The following is a 16,447-nucleotide window of genomic DNA, read 5'->3' on the forward strand; positions in this document are numbered from 1 at the left end:
CCCTGGGCATGTGGGCAAGATTCACCAGCCAGATACCCAGGAAAGAATGCTCTGTAGTAACTCAGATCCCACCCCCATCTAACATTCCATCACAGGCCATTGGGCCTATTTACCATGAATAGTTAAAGATCAATTAATTGCCAAAATCATGTTATCCCATTATACCTTCTCCTCCATAAACTTATCGAGTTTAATCTTGAAGCCAGATAGGTCTTTTGCCCCCACTGCTTCCCTTGGAAGGCTGTTCCAGAACTTCACTCCTCTGATGGTTAGAAACCTTTGTCTAATTTCAAGTCTAAACTTTCTGATGGCCAGTTTATATCCATTTGTTCTTGTGTTCACATTGGTACTGAGCTTAAATAATTCCTCTTCCTCTCTGGTATTTATCCCTATTTCAAGGTTGCAGCATGTTTGACTAGCTTCATTTATTCCTTTTTGCCACATAAACAGTCTTTCATTTCCTTCTAATTTTTATGTCTGTATTTCAAAAATTTTTTTCACCTTTTTCATAAGAACTCTTTGAATTTGTCTAAGTTGTGAAAAGAAAAGGAGTACTTGTGGCACCTTAGAGACTAACCAATTTATTTGAGCATAAGCTTTTGTGAGCTACAGCATCTGATGAAGTGAGCTGTAGCTCACGAAAGCTTATGCTCAAATAAATTGGTTAGTCTCTGAGGTGCCACAAGTACTCCTTTTCTTTTTGCGAATACAGACTAACACGGCTGCTACTCTGAAACCTGTCTAAGTTGTGAGTGATTTAAATTGGATATGTACAAATATTGTGCATAAAACTAATTTGTCCAGAAGATTAAGTTTAACATCTTGGAATCTTTACCTATCTCTCTTTCTGTCTGAGAGCATAACCTCTTTTGGAGCGGTTTTTGTTAGCGTGTTAATGAAAACTTCATGCTATGGGTTTACTCTGTTCCATGCCAGAGTACAGAGTTCTGACTTTGTACTATGGACTGCTTTTGTTAGACTGTATTCCTTGAACACGAGGTGTGTTTTCTTACTTTGGAACAAGTACCATGAACATATAATATAGAATGCTGGACTAACTACAGCTCCTCCACTAACATACTGGGACCTCAGACCTTGCACCATGTCAATAACCATTTGTCCTGCTTTTTGTTGGTCATTAAACTTGTTTATAATTTGACATAAAAACTGTGTAAGGTTAAAAACCTTCTGGCACCAGGTTTTACACATACAGTTGTAAACCAGTCTGTATTGTTTATTAGCCTAAATGACCAGGTTATTTTTCAGTATGGTAGTTATCCCCAAATATTTGTTATATGGGATATACCGCCCCCACCCTCCGTTTCCCATGGTACATTCCTATTTAAAAACGTCTGGGCAAAAATAAAGCAGACTAGCCCCCTCAGCATATTTCAGAACAGCTTCAAATGGTATAGAAGTAAAGTCCGTGCACCTACACAAATAGATTATTTTCGTGGAAGTTAGAAAGAACAGGCTGTCAGCACGAGGTGATGTATGTAGACATAAGCATAAGAGACTAATTCAGTTAACCTGAAAATTTAAAAATCGCATACATTTGCTTTTTCATCTAAGGTGAGACGTCTAATTGCTGCTCTAAGTGTATAATTCACAGCATGACACACTGTATGAACTGTTTCTCCTGTATCATCAAGACTCTTGTTTTCTATTTGAACATTAAAATTTGCTGAACCTGCAAGCTTATGTTGTCATGCTCAGGCATGTGTCCACTATAGCGACAGTGGTAACTTTGATAGACCAAATTCACCTACACTTTGAAAGGATTAAAGAGTCCAGTAAATCTGCAGATTATTGGAACTGCACCAAACTTCAAAAGCCTCCTTGTTTAAGTACATCAGCCCAACAGGGCTGATTGTATAAAACATTCAAATACTATGTTAGCACCTCATGCCAAACACTCCTCAGAGCTTGTATTGATTCACCAATTTCCAAAGTATGGTTTAATCATGTCATAAAATGTTATGTAGGGAACATGCACAAACAGCCTAGCTAAGAAAAAAGGTTGACTCCAGGGGTTTGGAAAATCGAGGAAAATTGAACTGGCAGATACCAATGTTGACAGAATCTGGGAGATTTCAGGGGGGAAGCTTGCTGTGAATCAGGGGTGTGGAGTGGCTGCGAGGGGAGCTACTGAGAGTTGGCAGGGAGCAGCTGGGAAGGGGTGTCCTGGCAGTTCCTACTGCCATTCCTTGGTGCCCAATGCCATGTGTTCCCTCTTTCCGTTGGCAGCTGGCACAGTGATGCCTCCTTGTCCCTGATCCCAGTGGCTGACACGTGTGCTCCTGCCCCTCCCTCAGGCCAGGTGCCTATGCCAGGACCTGTGGTGGCTGGAAGGCGTGGAGAGGAGAGCAATCCTACCTGCTCCTTGGCGGTTGGCCTAATCTGCTCTGATCTCTCCTCCAGCTTCCGTGCTTGCCTCCACCAGATATTGGGCAGAAGTATACCTGAGCCCCCCAGTATTTCCATTGTGGGGGTGTTAGCCCCCCGCTCTGCCCCCTGCTTTCCTGGTTCTGCTGCCTCTGGACAGAATAGGCTGAAAGATTTAAAAGAAGCGTAAAAGTATCTGTCTGTTAACTATAACATGAATGCAGCAAATACAGGGTGGGAAGCAGAGTGTATTCCTTATGCTAAAAGAAAAGGAGTACTTGTGGCACCTTAGAGACTAACCAATTTATTTGAGCATGAGCTTTCGTGAGCTACAGCTCACTTCATCAGATGTTTCCACGGTAAACATCTGATGAAGTGAGCTGTAGCTCACGAAAGCTCATGCTCAAATAAATTGGTTAGTCTCTAAGGTGCCACAAGTACTCCTTTTCTTTTTGCGAATACAGACTAACACGGCTGTTCCTCTGAAACCTTTCCTTATGCTAGTGACTGATGACACCTAGCATATGGTCTGAGTGCCCAGAGGAATGTTTTCAGGCCTATGTGCTTAGTAGATTACAAATAAGTACGGAAATGTTTTTGCAGAAATGGTTTTGCTCCAAAAATACTGAGAGGAAGCATTCCCCCTCCTCTCTTTGCTCTCCCCCTCTGTTTCCACACTGTTTCCTCAAGGAGTCTAGGTAGGGGTATATCTCTTACCACCAGGGCCCAAGCAAATAGATACGTAGAGACATTCATAATTTCTTATCAGTTAGCTCCCCTGTATTCAACTGTGTTTCTAAATAAGTTAGCAGAGGTTAACACTGATTCACTGTCTGGAAGCTTACTGAGTGCAGGACGCAAATTAGGGTAGCTGTCTGTTTCCATTTCAGCTGAGTCCAGCTGAGTTCATGGGGCACCGACACTGCCTGTTCTTGTCTGTTTACAGGCCTGCAGCTGTAGCTTTATATGTGGAGCCAGGCTGTCGAGAAAAACCAGCTAGGGTCTCGCTGTTAATCTTACACAAGCACCATGTGAGAGAGAACACGAGTCTCTAATATCTTTCTGAGGGAGAAATTCACCAGTGCCTCTAACCTTTCCCTTACTCCCTACTGCAAAGTAACTGAAAACTGCCTCACTCGGTTGTAGCTCCATAGTGTAATACAAATGACTGTTCTGCGATCATAGAGTTCTGAACAATGCCCATGCACAACAGAGTGGAATTTAAACATAGTCTTCCTCCTGCCCTAACGAGAGTCTCCGAAAAATGTCAGTAAAGTCCATTCTGAAACTCTGCCCGTGCATTTTCATTAAGGGTTTAGAGCATGTTGTGTGTTGCATATATGTACGTTTTTGGCCTACGCCTGCAGTTGGTAAGAGAAAAGATCCAGTCCCCTTGCTACTTGCTGTCAAGTAGCTTAGTTAGTGAAGGAAGCATAAACATTTCAGTTCGTGCCCGGCCCTCACTTTGGTAGCAAATATGTGGCTTCCAGTACGTTATTTAACTTGTGTTTTTTCTCACCCTTTTAGTTATTATGTGGGCAACCTGTTGTAACTGGTTTTGTCTGGATGGACAACCTGAGGAGATGCAGCAGCGGCCGCAGCAGGGTGCCAGACCCCAGGCGTATTCCAACCCAGGTTACAGCTCCTACCCTTCTCCTACAGGTTCTGAACAGAACTGTAAGGCATGTGGGATGCACTTTGAAAATTCCTCCAGGAAGGTAAGGGGTGAATTTAGCCACTGATTTGGGCACCCATTTGGTTTGACTGACATACACAATCTGACTCCCAGATCATTTATTTACAGAGTCACTTTCAAGAGCCTGCAAAACACACAACCAAAGGAGGCCCTTGATTTAGGGACATAATGTATAGCAGAAGACAACTTGCCTTGCTTCTTTATTTCCTAGTTGCTTTCACAATTAGCTGGCACAAATGAAAATAACCAACAGTTCTTGTTAGCGCACAGTAGTCATGGCTGTACTGGATGCTTTATTAAAGGACAGCAAGCTACTTATAATCAGTTAAAGGGATACCACTTTAAAAATATGTTACCTACTGTTATTGCAATGACCACCTAGGGTTACTGAGCTTATTTGTAGATTGTTCAGGCATTTGACAGCAATTCATGTTGTAGTCTGTTTTTCCTGGTCGTCTTGTGGGTCTTTACACAGTAATAGGGGAGAAGAGAAAACGTTTTAAAAACTGGAAAATGTCATTGCAAAACCACAACAATTAGGCAGGTGTAGTACCTGAAATCATAACTAAGTTATTTTCAAATTGACTCTTTAAAACTCTTTAAAACATTTAGTCCTCAGCTAAAAAGCCATCACTGTTTATAGGGAGTGAATTGCCAGTTTAGTGTTCATCCCTGAATTTCTGCACTTCTTTTTTTGTTTTGTTTTACTTGTTACCCCGTTTTGTGTACTAGATCCTTGTGCATTGCAGCTGCCAAAACTATTGGTGTCACAAGATTCAAAATTAATCAGCAGCCTCTGGCCAGGGAAATGATTTAAATGGGGAAGTTCCCAGAGTGCTTCCTGAAAGTCTTTAGGAGCTGGTTAGAATCCACACTCCATGACACAGCCAGTATTTGATCTGTACCATGTTCTCAGAGTTAGGGTGATGAATAAAGAATGGAGGCATTTGACCTGGATAAATTAAACTTTTAAAAAACTCTATTTTAAGGTACTGCTTCATGACATAGTCTTCAAAAAGAGCTATAAAACCTACAATCAGCTCGGCAACTGCTAAGGAGTCATATTTGTTTTGGCTTTTACCCCTTTTCAGGCATTGGAAATTTTGGACTGGGAAATTCATCGAATTTGATTTTGCATTTTTAGCCACGTTTGGATGCTCACATGTGTCTGGGAGAAGATAACTCTTGATAAAGCTGCTTTACCTGTCTGCCCGTAGAGACAACATGGATATGGCTGGTTTTGGTATTGTTATATTATGAGAATCTTACATTGCTTAAGAAACTATTCTAAGGATTAAAATTTTGGAAATAAATTTTTTTCGTAAGCAGGGTTCAGGCATATATGTGTACTCAGAACTCTGTTCTGAAAGTAGGCAGTTTATCTGTGTATAGTACTTTATACCACTACACTAGGCATCCTCTAAATATGTCCCCAGTAAAAGAGCATCTCTCTCTACAGAATACATGGCAAAAGAATTATTGAGAATCAAACTTTGACTCTTTTCCACAACAGGGAATAAAAGGTGAGGAATAGGTAATTTTTGTCAGCACAGTGAAAGATATGAATGAGATAGGCAGCCATAGTTCCAAGTGTGGTACATTATTGGTGGTAATAAAGACTTTATCTCTTTGCAAAAATCTAATCCACGAACAATGGAACCCTGATTTTTTTAAATGTGTATTTTAATAGAATCCATCCTGAAATTGATGGCCTACTACTTGAATCCCCATCAATAGCATCCCACAGAGTTGGTGGCCAGTTCACTGAAGGTAGAATTGTTTACTGATTCACACTTCTTGAGTTACTTATTCTCCACAGTGAGACTTTGGACTACCCACTTGCTCCATAATTTATTCAGATTTGTGCTTCTAAATAAAACCAACAAGTGTATGTAGTGTCGTGAAGATAATATTTTACTCATTTGTTTACCAAGATGTCATTAATGTTGTCTGGTCTAAGGTGATATGACTTCAGGCCACCATCAGGGAAATGAATTAAAGGATATATTAGAATCTGATTCTGCTGCAACAGGATCACAGAAAAAAACCAGTTACTCACCTTTGTAACTGTTGTTCTTCGAGATGTGTTGCTCGTATCCATTCCAATTAGGTGTGTGCGCACCATGTCCACGGCTGTCGGAGAATATTTTACCCTAGCAACACCCGGTGGGTTGGCTGTGGAGCCCCCTGGAGTGGCGCCTTCATGGCGCTTGATATATACCCCAGCTGACCCAGCACCCCCTCATTTGATTCTTGCCGGCTACTCCGACAGAGGGGAAGGGGGGGAGGGTTTGGAATGGATATGAGCAACACATCTCAAAGAACAACAGTTACAAAGGTGAGTAACTGTTTTTTCTTCTTCCAGTGCTTGCTCATATCCATTCCAATTAGGTGACTCCCAAGCCTTACCTAGGCAGTGGGGTCGGATTGAAGCAATGTGTGGATTGTAGGACTGCTCTACCAAACGCTGCGTCCTCTCTGGCGTGCCGGATGATGGCGTAGCGTGAAGCAAAAGTGTGTACCGAGGACCAAGTCGTGGCTCTGCAGATCTCCTGGATTGGCACCTGGGCCAGGAATGCCGCCGCCGAAGCCTGGGCCCTTGTGGAGTGAGCAGTGAGGGGCGGGGTTGGTAGGCCGGTCAGATCGTAGCAAGCGTGGATGAAGGACGTGGTCCACGAAGAGATCCACTGAAAGGAGACTGGGAGGCCTTTTATCCGGTCCGCCACTGCAACGAAGAGCTGGGTCGTGTTCTGGAACTGCTTCGAATGCTCAGTGTAGAAAGCAAGGGCCCTACGAACATTGAGGGAGTGCAGCTGCTGTTCCTGGTGACTGAAATGCGGTTTTGGATAAAAAACCGGAAGAAAAATGTCCTGGCTGATATGGAAGTCTGATACAACCTGGGGAAGAAAGGCCGGGTGAGGCCGAAGCTGCACCTTATCTTTATGGAAGATTATGTAAGATTGTTCCGAGGTAAGGGCTCTCAGCTCGGAAACACGCTGTGCCGACGTGATAGCAACCAGGAAAGCCGTTTTCCAGAAGAGGTAGAGGAGGGAGCAGGTGGCCAGTGGCTCAAACGGGGGCCCCATGAGTCTGGAGAGGACCAGGTTAAGGTCCTATGTGGGGACTGGCTGTCAAACTTGTGGAAAGAGATGGTCCAGGCCCTTGAGGAACCTGCCAACCATGGGATTGGCGAAGATCGAGCGGCCATTCGCACTGGGTGAAAAGCCGAGATGGCCGCAAGGTGAACTCTGACAGACGATGCTGCCAGGCCCTGCTGCTTTGGGTCCAGGAGATACTCCACAATGAGAGGCACGGACACCTGGAGAGGGGGCGTGTTGCGCTGAGTGCACCAGCATGAAAACTGCTTCCACTTAGCCGTATGCGTAGCCTGAGTGGAGGGCTTCCTGCTGCCCATCAGTACTTGCTGTACAGGTTCCGAACAGAGACGTTCTGAAGGGTTCAGCCACGCAGCATCCATACTATGAGGTGGAGTGTTCGCAGGTCGGGATGGCAGAGGCGACCGTGACCAGGAGTAATCAGGTCGGGAAGAGGAGGCAATGGGACTGGAGTGTCCACAGAGAGCTCCAATAGCACAGCGTACCAGTGCTGCCTTGGCCATGCCGGAGCCTCCAGAATCACTCGCGCCCTGTCCCTGCGAACCTTGAGCAGGACCCTGTGCACAAGGGGGAATGGGGGAAAGGCGTGAAACAGTCGGCTCGTCCATGGGAGTAGGAAGGTGTCTGTGAAAGAGCCCGGGGAGTGGCCCTGGAGGGAGCAGAACGCCAGGCATTTCCAATTGCTGCGGGAGGCAAACAGGTCGTCCTGGGGAAACCCGCACCTTCAGAAGATTGGGTGGATGACATTGGGGTGGAGTGACCACTCATGGGAGTGGAAGGACCTGCTCAGGTGGTCTGCCAGCGTGTTCTGGAGCCCAGGTAGAAAGGACGCCACCAGGTGAATGGAGTGGGCTATACAGAATTCCCACAGTCGAACGGCCTCCTGACAGAGGGGGGAGGAGTGGGCCCCTCCTTGCTTATGTAGAACATGGCTGTGGTGTTGTCTGTGAGGACCGCCACACAACGACCCTGCAGCCGCTCCAAGAAGGCTTGACAGGCAAGGAGCACCGCCATCAGCTCCGGGACGTTGATATGAAGGGAGAGTGCGGACCAGGGCCATATCCCTGTGTCTGAATGTCCTCGAGGTGGGTGCCCCATCCCAGGGCTGACGCATCCATGACAAGGGATAAGGAGGGCTGCGGGCTGTGAAAAGGAACTCCTTCACATACCGCCTGGGGATCTAGCCACCAGAGGAGGGAGGTCAGGACCCGCTCTGGGACAGTGTCCCAACCTGGGCGATAGACTGATATCAGCCAGGCCTATAATGGGCGGAGTCGAAGTCTGGTGTGCCTGGTTACATACGTGCATGAAGCCATGTGGCCGAGAAGACTCAAGCAACTTCTTGCCAACGAGGTTGGGAAGCTCTGAAGGCTCCGGACGAGGGCCACAATAGCCTGGAAATGAGCATCTGGAAGGAGGGCTCGTGCCTGCACGGAGTCTAGAACCGCCCTGATGAATTCTATTCTCTGGGTCAGTTCTAGTGTCGATTTTGCGACAAGAGGCCTAACCGACGAAATGTGTCTATAACCAAGCAGAGGTGGGAGTGCACCTGTTCTCTGGTGCTCCCATGGATAAGCCAGTCGTCAAGGTAAGGGTATACCTGCACCTGCTGCCGACGAAGGAGACCAAAGGGAAGGGCTGTGAACTGATGATGTTCGCGGTTGACCACAAAGTGGAGGAAGTATCTGTGCGCCAGATGAATCGCTATGTGGAAATACACATCTTTCATGTCGAGGGCGGCGTACCAGTCTCCAGGATCCAGGGAAGGTATGATGGTGCCCAAGGAGACCATGCAGAACTTCAGCTTTACCAAGAACTTGTTGAGTCTGCGCAGGTCCAGAATGGGTCGAAGCCCTCCCTTTGCCTTGGGGATTAGGAAATAATGGGAGTAAAACCCCCTGCCCCTTAGCTCCCTCGGGACCTCCTCGATCACCCCCTTGGCGAGGAGCATCTGAACCTCCTGAATAAGGAGTTGCTTGTGAGAAGGGTCCCTGAAGAGGGACAGGGAAGGACGGTGGGGAGGAACAAAATTGGAGAGAGCATCCTACTTCCACCATGTGGAGGATCCAGTGGTCTGTGGTTATGCGGGCCCAGGCACGGTGGAAATGGGATAAACGATTCAAGAAGGGTGGGGTAGGATCCTGAATGAGGTCCGGTATATCGTTCTTGAGCGTCCCTTCTAACGGCCTGTTTTGAGCCTGAGGATGGTTCAGACTGGCCCTGACCTTGCGCAGACTGGGGGTTGGAGGGCTTCCTCCTGCCATTACGCCCCTGTCTCCTATACAAATCCTGCCTTGGTCGAGGAGGGAGTTGGAGCGTTGCGGTTTGAAGGGTTTCCGCTGGGTAGCCGGTGTGTGCATGCCCAGGGACTTCATTATTGCCCTTGAGTCCTTAAGCGTTTGTAGCCTGGAATTGGTTTTGTCCGAAAACAGGCCCCCTCCATCAAAGGGGAGGTCCTGCAGTGTTTGCTGAAGCTCCAGTGGCAGGTAGGAAGCTTGCACCCAGGAGATATGCCTCATCGCTATCCCTGAGGACAAAGTGCATGCGGCAGAATCTGCAGCATCCAGCAATGCCTGCAACAAGGTTCGTGCCACTATTTTGCCCTCATTGACCAAGGCCCCAAACTCTTCTCTGCACTCAGGAGGTAATAACTGCTTAAATTTCAGCATGGAGTTCCAGGAGTTAAAATTGTAATGGCTCAGCCTGCTGATTAGTGATCCTGAGCTGAAGACCCCCCGCAGAATAAACTTTGTGCCCAAACAGATCAAGGTGCCTGGCGTCCTTTGATTTGAGAGCTGGGGCCTGCTGGCCTTGCCATTCTTTCTCATTCACTGATGCTACCACTAGCAAACAAGGATGTGGGTGGGCGAACAAATAATTGTACCCCTTTGAGGGGACAAAGTATTTGTGCTCCACTCCCTTAGCAGTCAGTGGGATGGATGCAGGTGTTTGCCAGATTGTTCTGGTGGTGGATTGGATAGTCCGAATAAGGGGTAGGGCTACCCTTGATGGAGCTTCTGCTGAGAGAATATCCACCACCAGGTCCTCCACCTCTACCACCTCCTCCGCTTGCAAGTTTATGTTCCGCACCACCCTATGCAAGAGGTCTTGGTGGGCATGGAGGTCTATAGGAGGGGGACCCGAGACTGTAGTGCCTGCCACCGCCTCGTCGGGTGAGGAGGAGGAGGAGGATACGGGGGGGGAGAGGGTCATCTAGGGCCTCTTGCGGAGCTGGGCCCAGCTGTCCTGTGCCAGTGACCTCAGGGCCCGGAGCAGGAACTGCTGTTAGAGGAGGTCCTGCAGCGGGAAGAGGAGCCACCATGGTCTCCATGCCTCCCGGGGCGGGGGCTGAGTGGCAGTAGCCTCTGGCACTCGTGGCTCAGACGGGGCTGAGCGAGAAGCCCCAGACAGAGCACCCTGTGCTTGGTGGTACTCCCAGTGTGTCCAGAACAGCCATTGGGTGGACCTTTGAGCAGGACCCTGCTCTTGTGCCTGCCAATGCCCAGCCCCCGACTCCAGGTGGCTATGGTCCCAATGGCGGCAGTCCGAGAAGCGCAACCCTGCCTCCGATCCCGAAGAATGGGAAATGGAACAGGAAGGCCACGGTGGTGCCGAGTGGATCTGCACGGGGTCGCGCCAACGGGGTGAAGTGAACGGTGCCACAATGCTGTGGAGCGGCGCCGGTATCTGGAACAGTGCCTGGATCTGGACCTGGCTCTAGACGATGAGCGGCATTGGGAGCAGTGTTGGGTCCGGCATCTGCTCCTTGACGGCAACCAGTGGGCAGAGTGGTGCCGGGACTGCGAGCAGGAACGGTGCCGAGAACGAGATCAGTGCCGTGGCTCGACCGACGGTGCCAATGGGTGGATCAGGGCCAGCTTGCCTCGGGACGGTGCCACACGTGCAGTACCGGTGCTTTGGCATGAGGCTATGGGGATGCCGATGCTATCATGGCAATAAGGTCCATTGCAGTCGCAAAGGTATCCGGGGTGGATGGCAACTGGACCTTGACCACGCTGCGTACCGGGGAGTCCAGGGGTACCGGACTTAACGGCTCTCCTCCCAGGGCCGGAGTCAACGGTGCTGAGGCCGTAGACTGTGCCCCTCGACATTTCCCTGCGGGACGCGCCTCCAGAGGCGGTTCCAAGGAGGCTGGCCTCTGTGTCGGCGGGCCAGCCTTTGCTGGTTTCTGGTGCCACTTCTTGCCAGGAGAGTGGGAGTGGTGCCAGGCCGATGATGTCGGCTGCGGTGCCGGGGAGCGTCGGTGCTGTGGGTCTCAGTCACAGTCCAACCGTGGTGCCGCTCCTGCTGGAGCGCTGGGCACCGAGGCGCTCGGCGCCGGATCTTGGCGCGCCGCAGGAGGTTGAGGCCTGTTTGAGATGAAAGTCCCGCTCCTTCTTGGTCCGGGGATGAAAACCCTTGCAGATCCTGCACTTGTCTGCTTGATGAGACTCCCCCAGACACTTCAGGCACAAGTTGTGTGGGTCGCCCACTGGCATGGGCTTAGAGCAGAAACTGCAGGGCTTGAATCCTGGAGCTTTGGGCATGAGCCCAATAGAAAATCGGGGAGGAGAGGAAACCCCCCCAACCCACTAATCCTAACTAACTGCAAGTATAACTATGAGCGATTATAAACTATGAACTATTATAACTAGAAACTGTAAGTGCTAGCGAGAGTGGAGACCAGCAAAGCTGAACTCCACAGTTCCAATGGCCATTACAGGTGGTAAGAAGGAACGGAGGAAGCGCTGGGTCGGCTGGGGTATATATCAAGCGCCATGAAGGTGCCACTCCAGGGGGCTACAAAGTTGACCTACCGGGTGTTGCTAGGGTAAAAATTCTCCGACGGCTGTGCACGTGGCACGCACGCACCTCATTGGAATCGATATGAGCAAGCACTCGAAGAACTCTGTATCCTATCCTAGGATGGCTGAAGCAGTTACTTTGAACTGTGGTACCCAGTTAATATTTAAATCAAGCCACTTATATGTAAAACATAATGAATATGAAAGCGAAGTCCTTTCAAATTGGAGGCCATACAGATAAATGAGTTTGTTAAAAGTGAGATTCAACAGAACGTTGACCTCTCAAGAAATATATTTTTTCAGGGTATTCAACCCCCTTACCACATATATATCAGTCCTGATACATTGTTAAATGGATCAGGGCAGAGAACAGTGAAGACGGTTGCAATGAGGCAAGTATGGACATTTTCTTTGTATCTAATAAGATGCCTTTATATAATCATTGAAGCATCTTTAAAGGACATTCAGTTGTTCTTGGTAGTGAAAGCAATCTTGTCTTCCTTATTCTCCAAGCTAACTTCTGATCCTGGCTTTCTGTTTCACAGGATGACCATTAATTTAAGTCAGGCTTCGCTGATTTTATATTTTTTCCTGCTGGTAGCAAGGTAGACCAGGCGTTCTTCTGGGGCAAGGTCAAGTTCTCCTTGCTGCCTCCTCTTCCGCCCCCTGAGAAAGGTTTACGTGTCTCAGCCACTGGCTGACATTTTCAGGAAGGCCATTTTCTCTGAAGAATACTTACTGGAAAAGCTCCTGGCAAGCTCAGGTGTAAGATATAAAACAATAGCTCTAGTTAAATCTTGAATGTTGGCATTGACTCACTTTTATCTCAAACAAAATGATGTGCCAAGTGAATTGAATAGGAATTCTATAATCTCTGGAACCCTAGTTGTTAGTGCAAACTGAACCTTTCACAATTTAGAGTGTGCTGTCAAAGATTAAGTTCTAGGCAGTGTTTTGATTAAAATATTACAAAATTAGCTGATAGGTTGGCATTTGTGACAGATATGGCAATTCCCTGCAATATCCTTGAAAAAAACATATAGAATTACATTTAAATATATTTGGAGTCCATTGTATTAAATGCAAAGGTTATGTATTATTCTGGCCTGAGACTATATGTAACTTCTGTAGAGAGATGTGATGTAAGGCCTGGATGATCAAAGGACTATATTAAACAATATATGTCAGACAAGAATGGACTTTTGAGACAATAAACGTGAAATGAATTTCCTGGGAAGTATCTACAGAGAGGTGAATGCAAATTCTCCACTGCCAGTTATACAAAAATGCAGCCTTTTGAAGCTACGCCCTGAGAAGTGGGCCTTTGTCTGCTGATCATCTGTTACATGAGGCCGAGATCAAAGGCGCAAGCTGTATAAAGGGAAGACTGGTTGTTCTGGTTCTGAAGTAAGGCTGTTATGAACTTGTAACCAAAGGAATAAACCCTTTGTTGGGTTTGAAGGATTGACTCCTACCAGAGACCTTGGAGTTGAGGGCTGATCTCTGCTTAGCTTTTTAGGATGCATATAGGTTATTTTATTATTTTTAATATATTTTCTCTAATGCTTTCATCTTAAAAATAAACACACTTGCTTAGAGAGAGCTGTGTGGTAGCTTGTAACGGTTGTCAATTACAGCTGTTCATAGCCTTCAGAGAGAAAGCAAAGCACCCTGGCCTGTTGTAGGCACTCTGATTTGCTGGGGAACTCAGTGTAGGTACGTAACTGCGCAGTCCTGAAAAACCTTGGTTGGGAGGGAGGGTGGACACGCACCTCTCTCGGGAGAGGTGATGACTGAGGAACTGAGAACCTAGAGCAGGTGGGCTTGAGGGACCATGGAGGGGGGATACAGGTTGTTGCCCTGAACTGTGACAGGGTTATTGTTGCTGATCCCTTGCTGAGATCAGTTAGATGATGTATCTCTTGTACTATGCCCCTGTGGTAGCTGAACACCTCTGTGCTCCGGAGTGTTAAATGCAGGGACAGTCTAGGCGAAGGGTCCTCAGCTGTGGAATGAGGTCCCTCTGCTGTTCCTTCAGAGCCAGTCTGCCAGGTTTTGAGTGTGGTGAAAAACTCAATCTTTTCAGATACGACTACCAGATGCTTCTAAACTAAAGCATTGCATCTCCCCTCTAATCTTCTCTGATGGCTAACTGGAAGAGGGAAAGTATTGGCCACAATAGATGTTCTCCATTAATATTTGTGTAATGTATCCAGATGCCCCTGTGATGAGCACCCCCACTGTAGGTTGTTAAAATAGGGATTGTTCGCTCGACTAGTCTAGATGGTGCACAGACAACACTCCCCATCTTTGCACTGAACAGTGTTACATTGACTAGATCCCTTCAGGAGTCCAGTGTCCAACAAATCAGACCAACAGTAATATTTTATATTAACAAGTGGGGGGAGGAGGGGGAAACTGGTGAAGCTGGACAGTAACAAGAAAGGTTTCTTCAGGTATGTTGGCAACAAGAAGAAAGCCAAGGAAAGTGTGGGCCCCTTAATGAATGAGGGAGGCAACCTAGTGACAGAGGATGTGGAAAAAGCTAATGTACTCAATGCTTTTTTTGCCTCTGTCTTCATGAACAAGGTCAGCTCCCAGACTGCTGTGCTGGGCATCACAACATGGGGAATAGATGGCCAGCCCTCTGTGGAGAAAGAGGTGGTTAGGGACTATTTAGAAAAACTGGACGTGCACAAGTCCATGGGGCCGGATGAGTTGCATCCGAGAGTACTAAAGGAACTGGCAGCTGTGATTGCAGAGCCATTGGCCATTACCTTTGAAAACTCGTGGCGAACGGGGGAAGTCCCGGATGACTGGAAAAAGGCTAATGTAGTGCCAATCTTTAAAAAAGGGAAGAAGGAGGATCCTGGGAACTACAGGCCAGTCAGCCTCACTTCAGTCCCCGGAAAAATCATGGAGCAGGTCCTCAAAGAATCAATCCTGAAGCACTTACTTGAGAGGAAAGTGATCAGGAACAGTCAGCATGGATTCACCAAGGGAAGGTCATGCCTGACTAATCTAATCGCCTTCTATGATGAGATTACTGGTTCTGTGGATGAAGGGAAAGCAGTGGATGTATTGTATCTTGACTTTAGCAAAGCTTTTGACACGGTCTCCCACAGTATTCTTGTCAGCAAGTTAAGGAAGTATGGGCTGGAAGAATGCACCATAAGGTGGGTAGAAAGTTGGCTAGATTGTCGGGCTCAACGGGTAGTGATCAATGGCTCCATGTCTAGTTGGCAGCCGGTGTCAAGTGGAGTGCCCCAGGGGTCGGTCCTGGGGCCGGTTTTGTTCAATATCTTCATAAATGATCTGGAGGATGGTGTGGATTGCACTCTCAGCAAATTTGCGGATGATACTAAACTGGGAGGAGTGGTAGATACGCTGGAGGGCAGGGATAGGCTACAGAGGGACCTAGACAAATTGGAGGATTGGGCCAAAAGAAATCTGATGAGGTTCAATAAGGATAAGTGCAGGGTCCTGCACTTAGGACGGAAGAACCCAATGCACAGCTACAGACTAGGGACTGAATGGCTAGGCAGCAGTTCTGCGGAAAAGGACCTAGGGGTGTCAGTGGACGAGAAGCTGGATATGAGCCAGCAGTGTGCCCTTGTTGCCAAGAAGGCCAATGGCATTTTGGGATGTATAAGTAGGGGCATAGTGAGCAGATCGAGGGACGTGATCGTCCCCCTCTATTCGACATTGGTGAGGCCTCATCTGGAGTACTGTGTCCAGTTTTGGGCCCCACACTACAAGAAGGATGTGGATAAATTGGAGAGAGTCCAGCGAAGGGCAACAAAAATGATTAGGGGTCTGGAACACATGAGTTATGAGGAGAGGCTGAGGGAACTGGGATTGTTTAGTCTGCAGAAGAGAAGAATGAGGGGGGATTTGATAGCTGCTTTCAACTACCTGAGAGGTAGTTCCAGAGAGGATGGTTCTAGACTATTCTCAGTGGTGGAAGAGGACAGGACAAGGAGTAATGGTCTCAAGTTGCAGTGGGGGAGGTTCAGGTTGGATATTAGGAAAAACTTTCACTAGGAGGGTGGTGAAACACTGGAATGCGTTGCCTAGGGAGGTGGTGGAATCTCCTTCCTTAGAAGTTTTTAAGGTCAGGCTTGACAAAGCCCTGGCTGGGATGATTTAATTGGGTATGGGTCCTGCTTTTGAGCAGGGGGTTGGACTAGATGACCTCCTGAGGTCCCTTCCAACCCTGATATTCTAGGACTTTCCTGCCAGCAACTCATCTTGTAGTTTAATGGACTTGAATTACTTTTGTCCTGCATAGGAGTGTTCTTCTCCTGAGACAGATTGTGTGCTTTGGTGTTTACGATCTGATTTACGATCTGTACTGATTATGTGATAACCTCAGGATAGGTATAAAGGGGTGGAGATGATTCTTATCTAGAAATGTTTATGGGAGGAGGTTTTGCATCTTTCCA

At 47.5% G+C, this 16,447-nt stretch overlaps 1 protein-coding gene across 6 annotated transcripts in view; it reads left to right on the plus strand.

Moving 5' to 3' along the window:
* The window catches only part of RFFL (ring finger and FYVE like domain containing E3 ubiquitin protein ligase), a 52,594-nt gene that overhangs the window by 23,466 nt on the left and 12,681 nt on the right, over positions 1 to 16,447 (plus strand). For all 6 annotated transcript variants that reach the window (XM_048824280.2, XM_048824281.2, XM_048824282.2 and 3 more), the window contains one exon: positions 3,913 to 4,103. In XM_048824280.2, coding sequence (XP_048680237.2) covers positions 3,918 to 4,103 — 186 coding nt within the window. In that variant the 5' untranslated portion in view covers positions 3,913 to 3,917. The remainder of the gene's footprint in view (positions 1 to 3,912; positions 4,104 to 16,447) is intronic.

Source organism: Caretta caretta, chromosome 17 (assembly GCF_965140235.1).
Source record: "Caretta caretta isolate rCarCar2 chromosome 17, rCarCar1.hap1, whole genome shotgun sequence".
Taxonomy (NCBI): Eukaryota; Metazoa; Chordata; order Testudines; family Cheloniidae; genus Caretta; species Caretta caretta.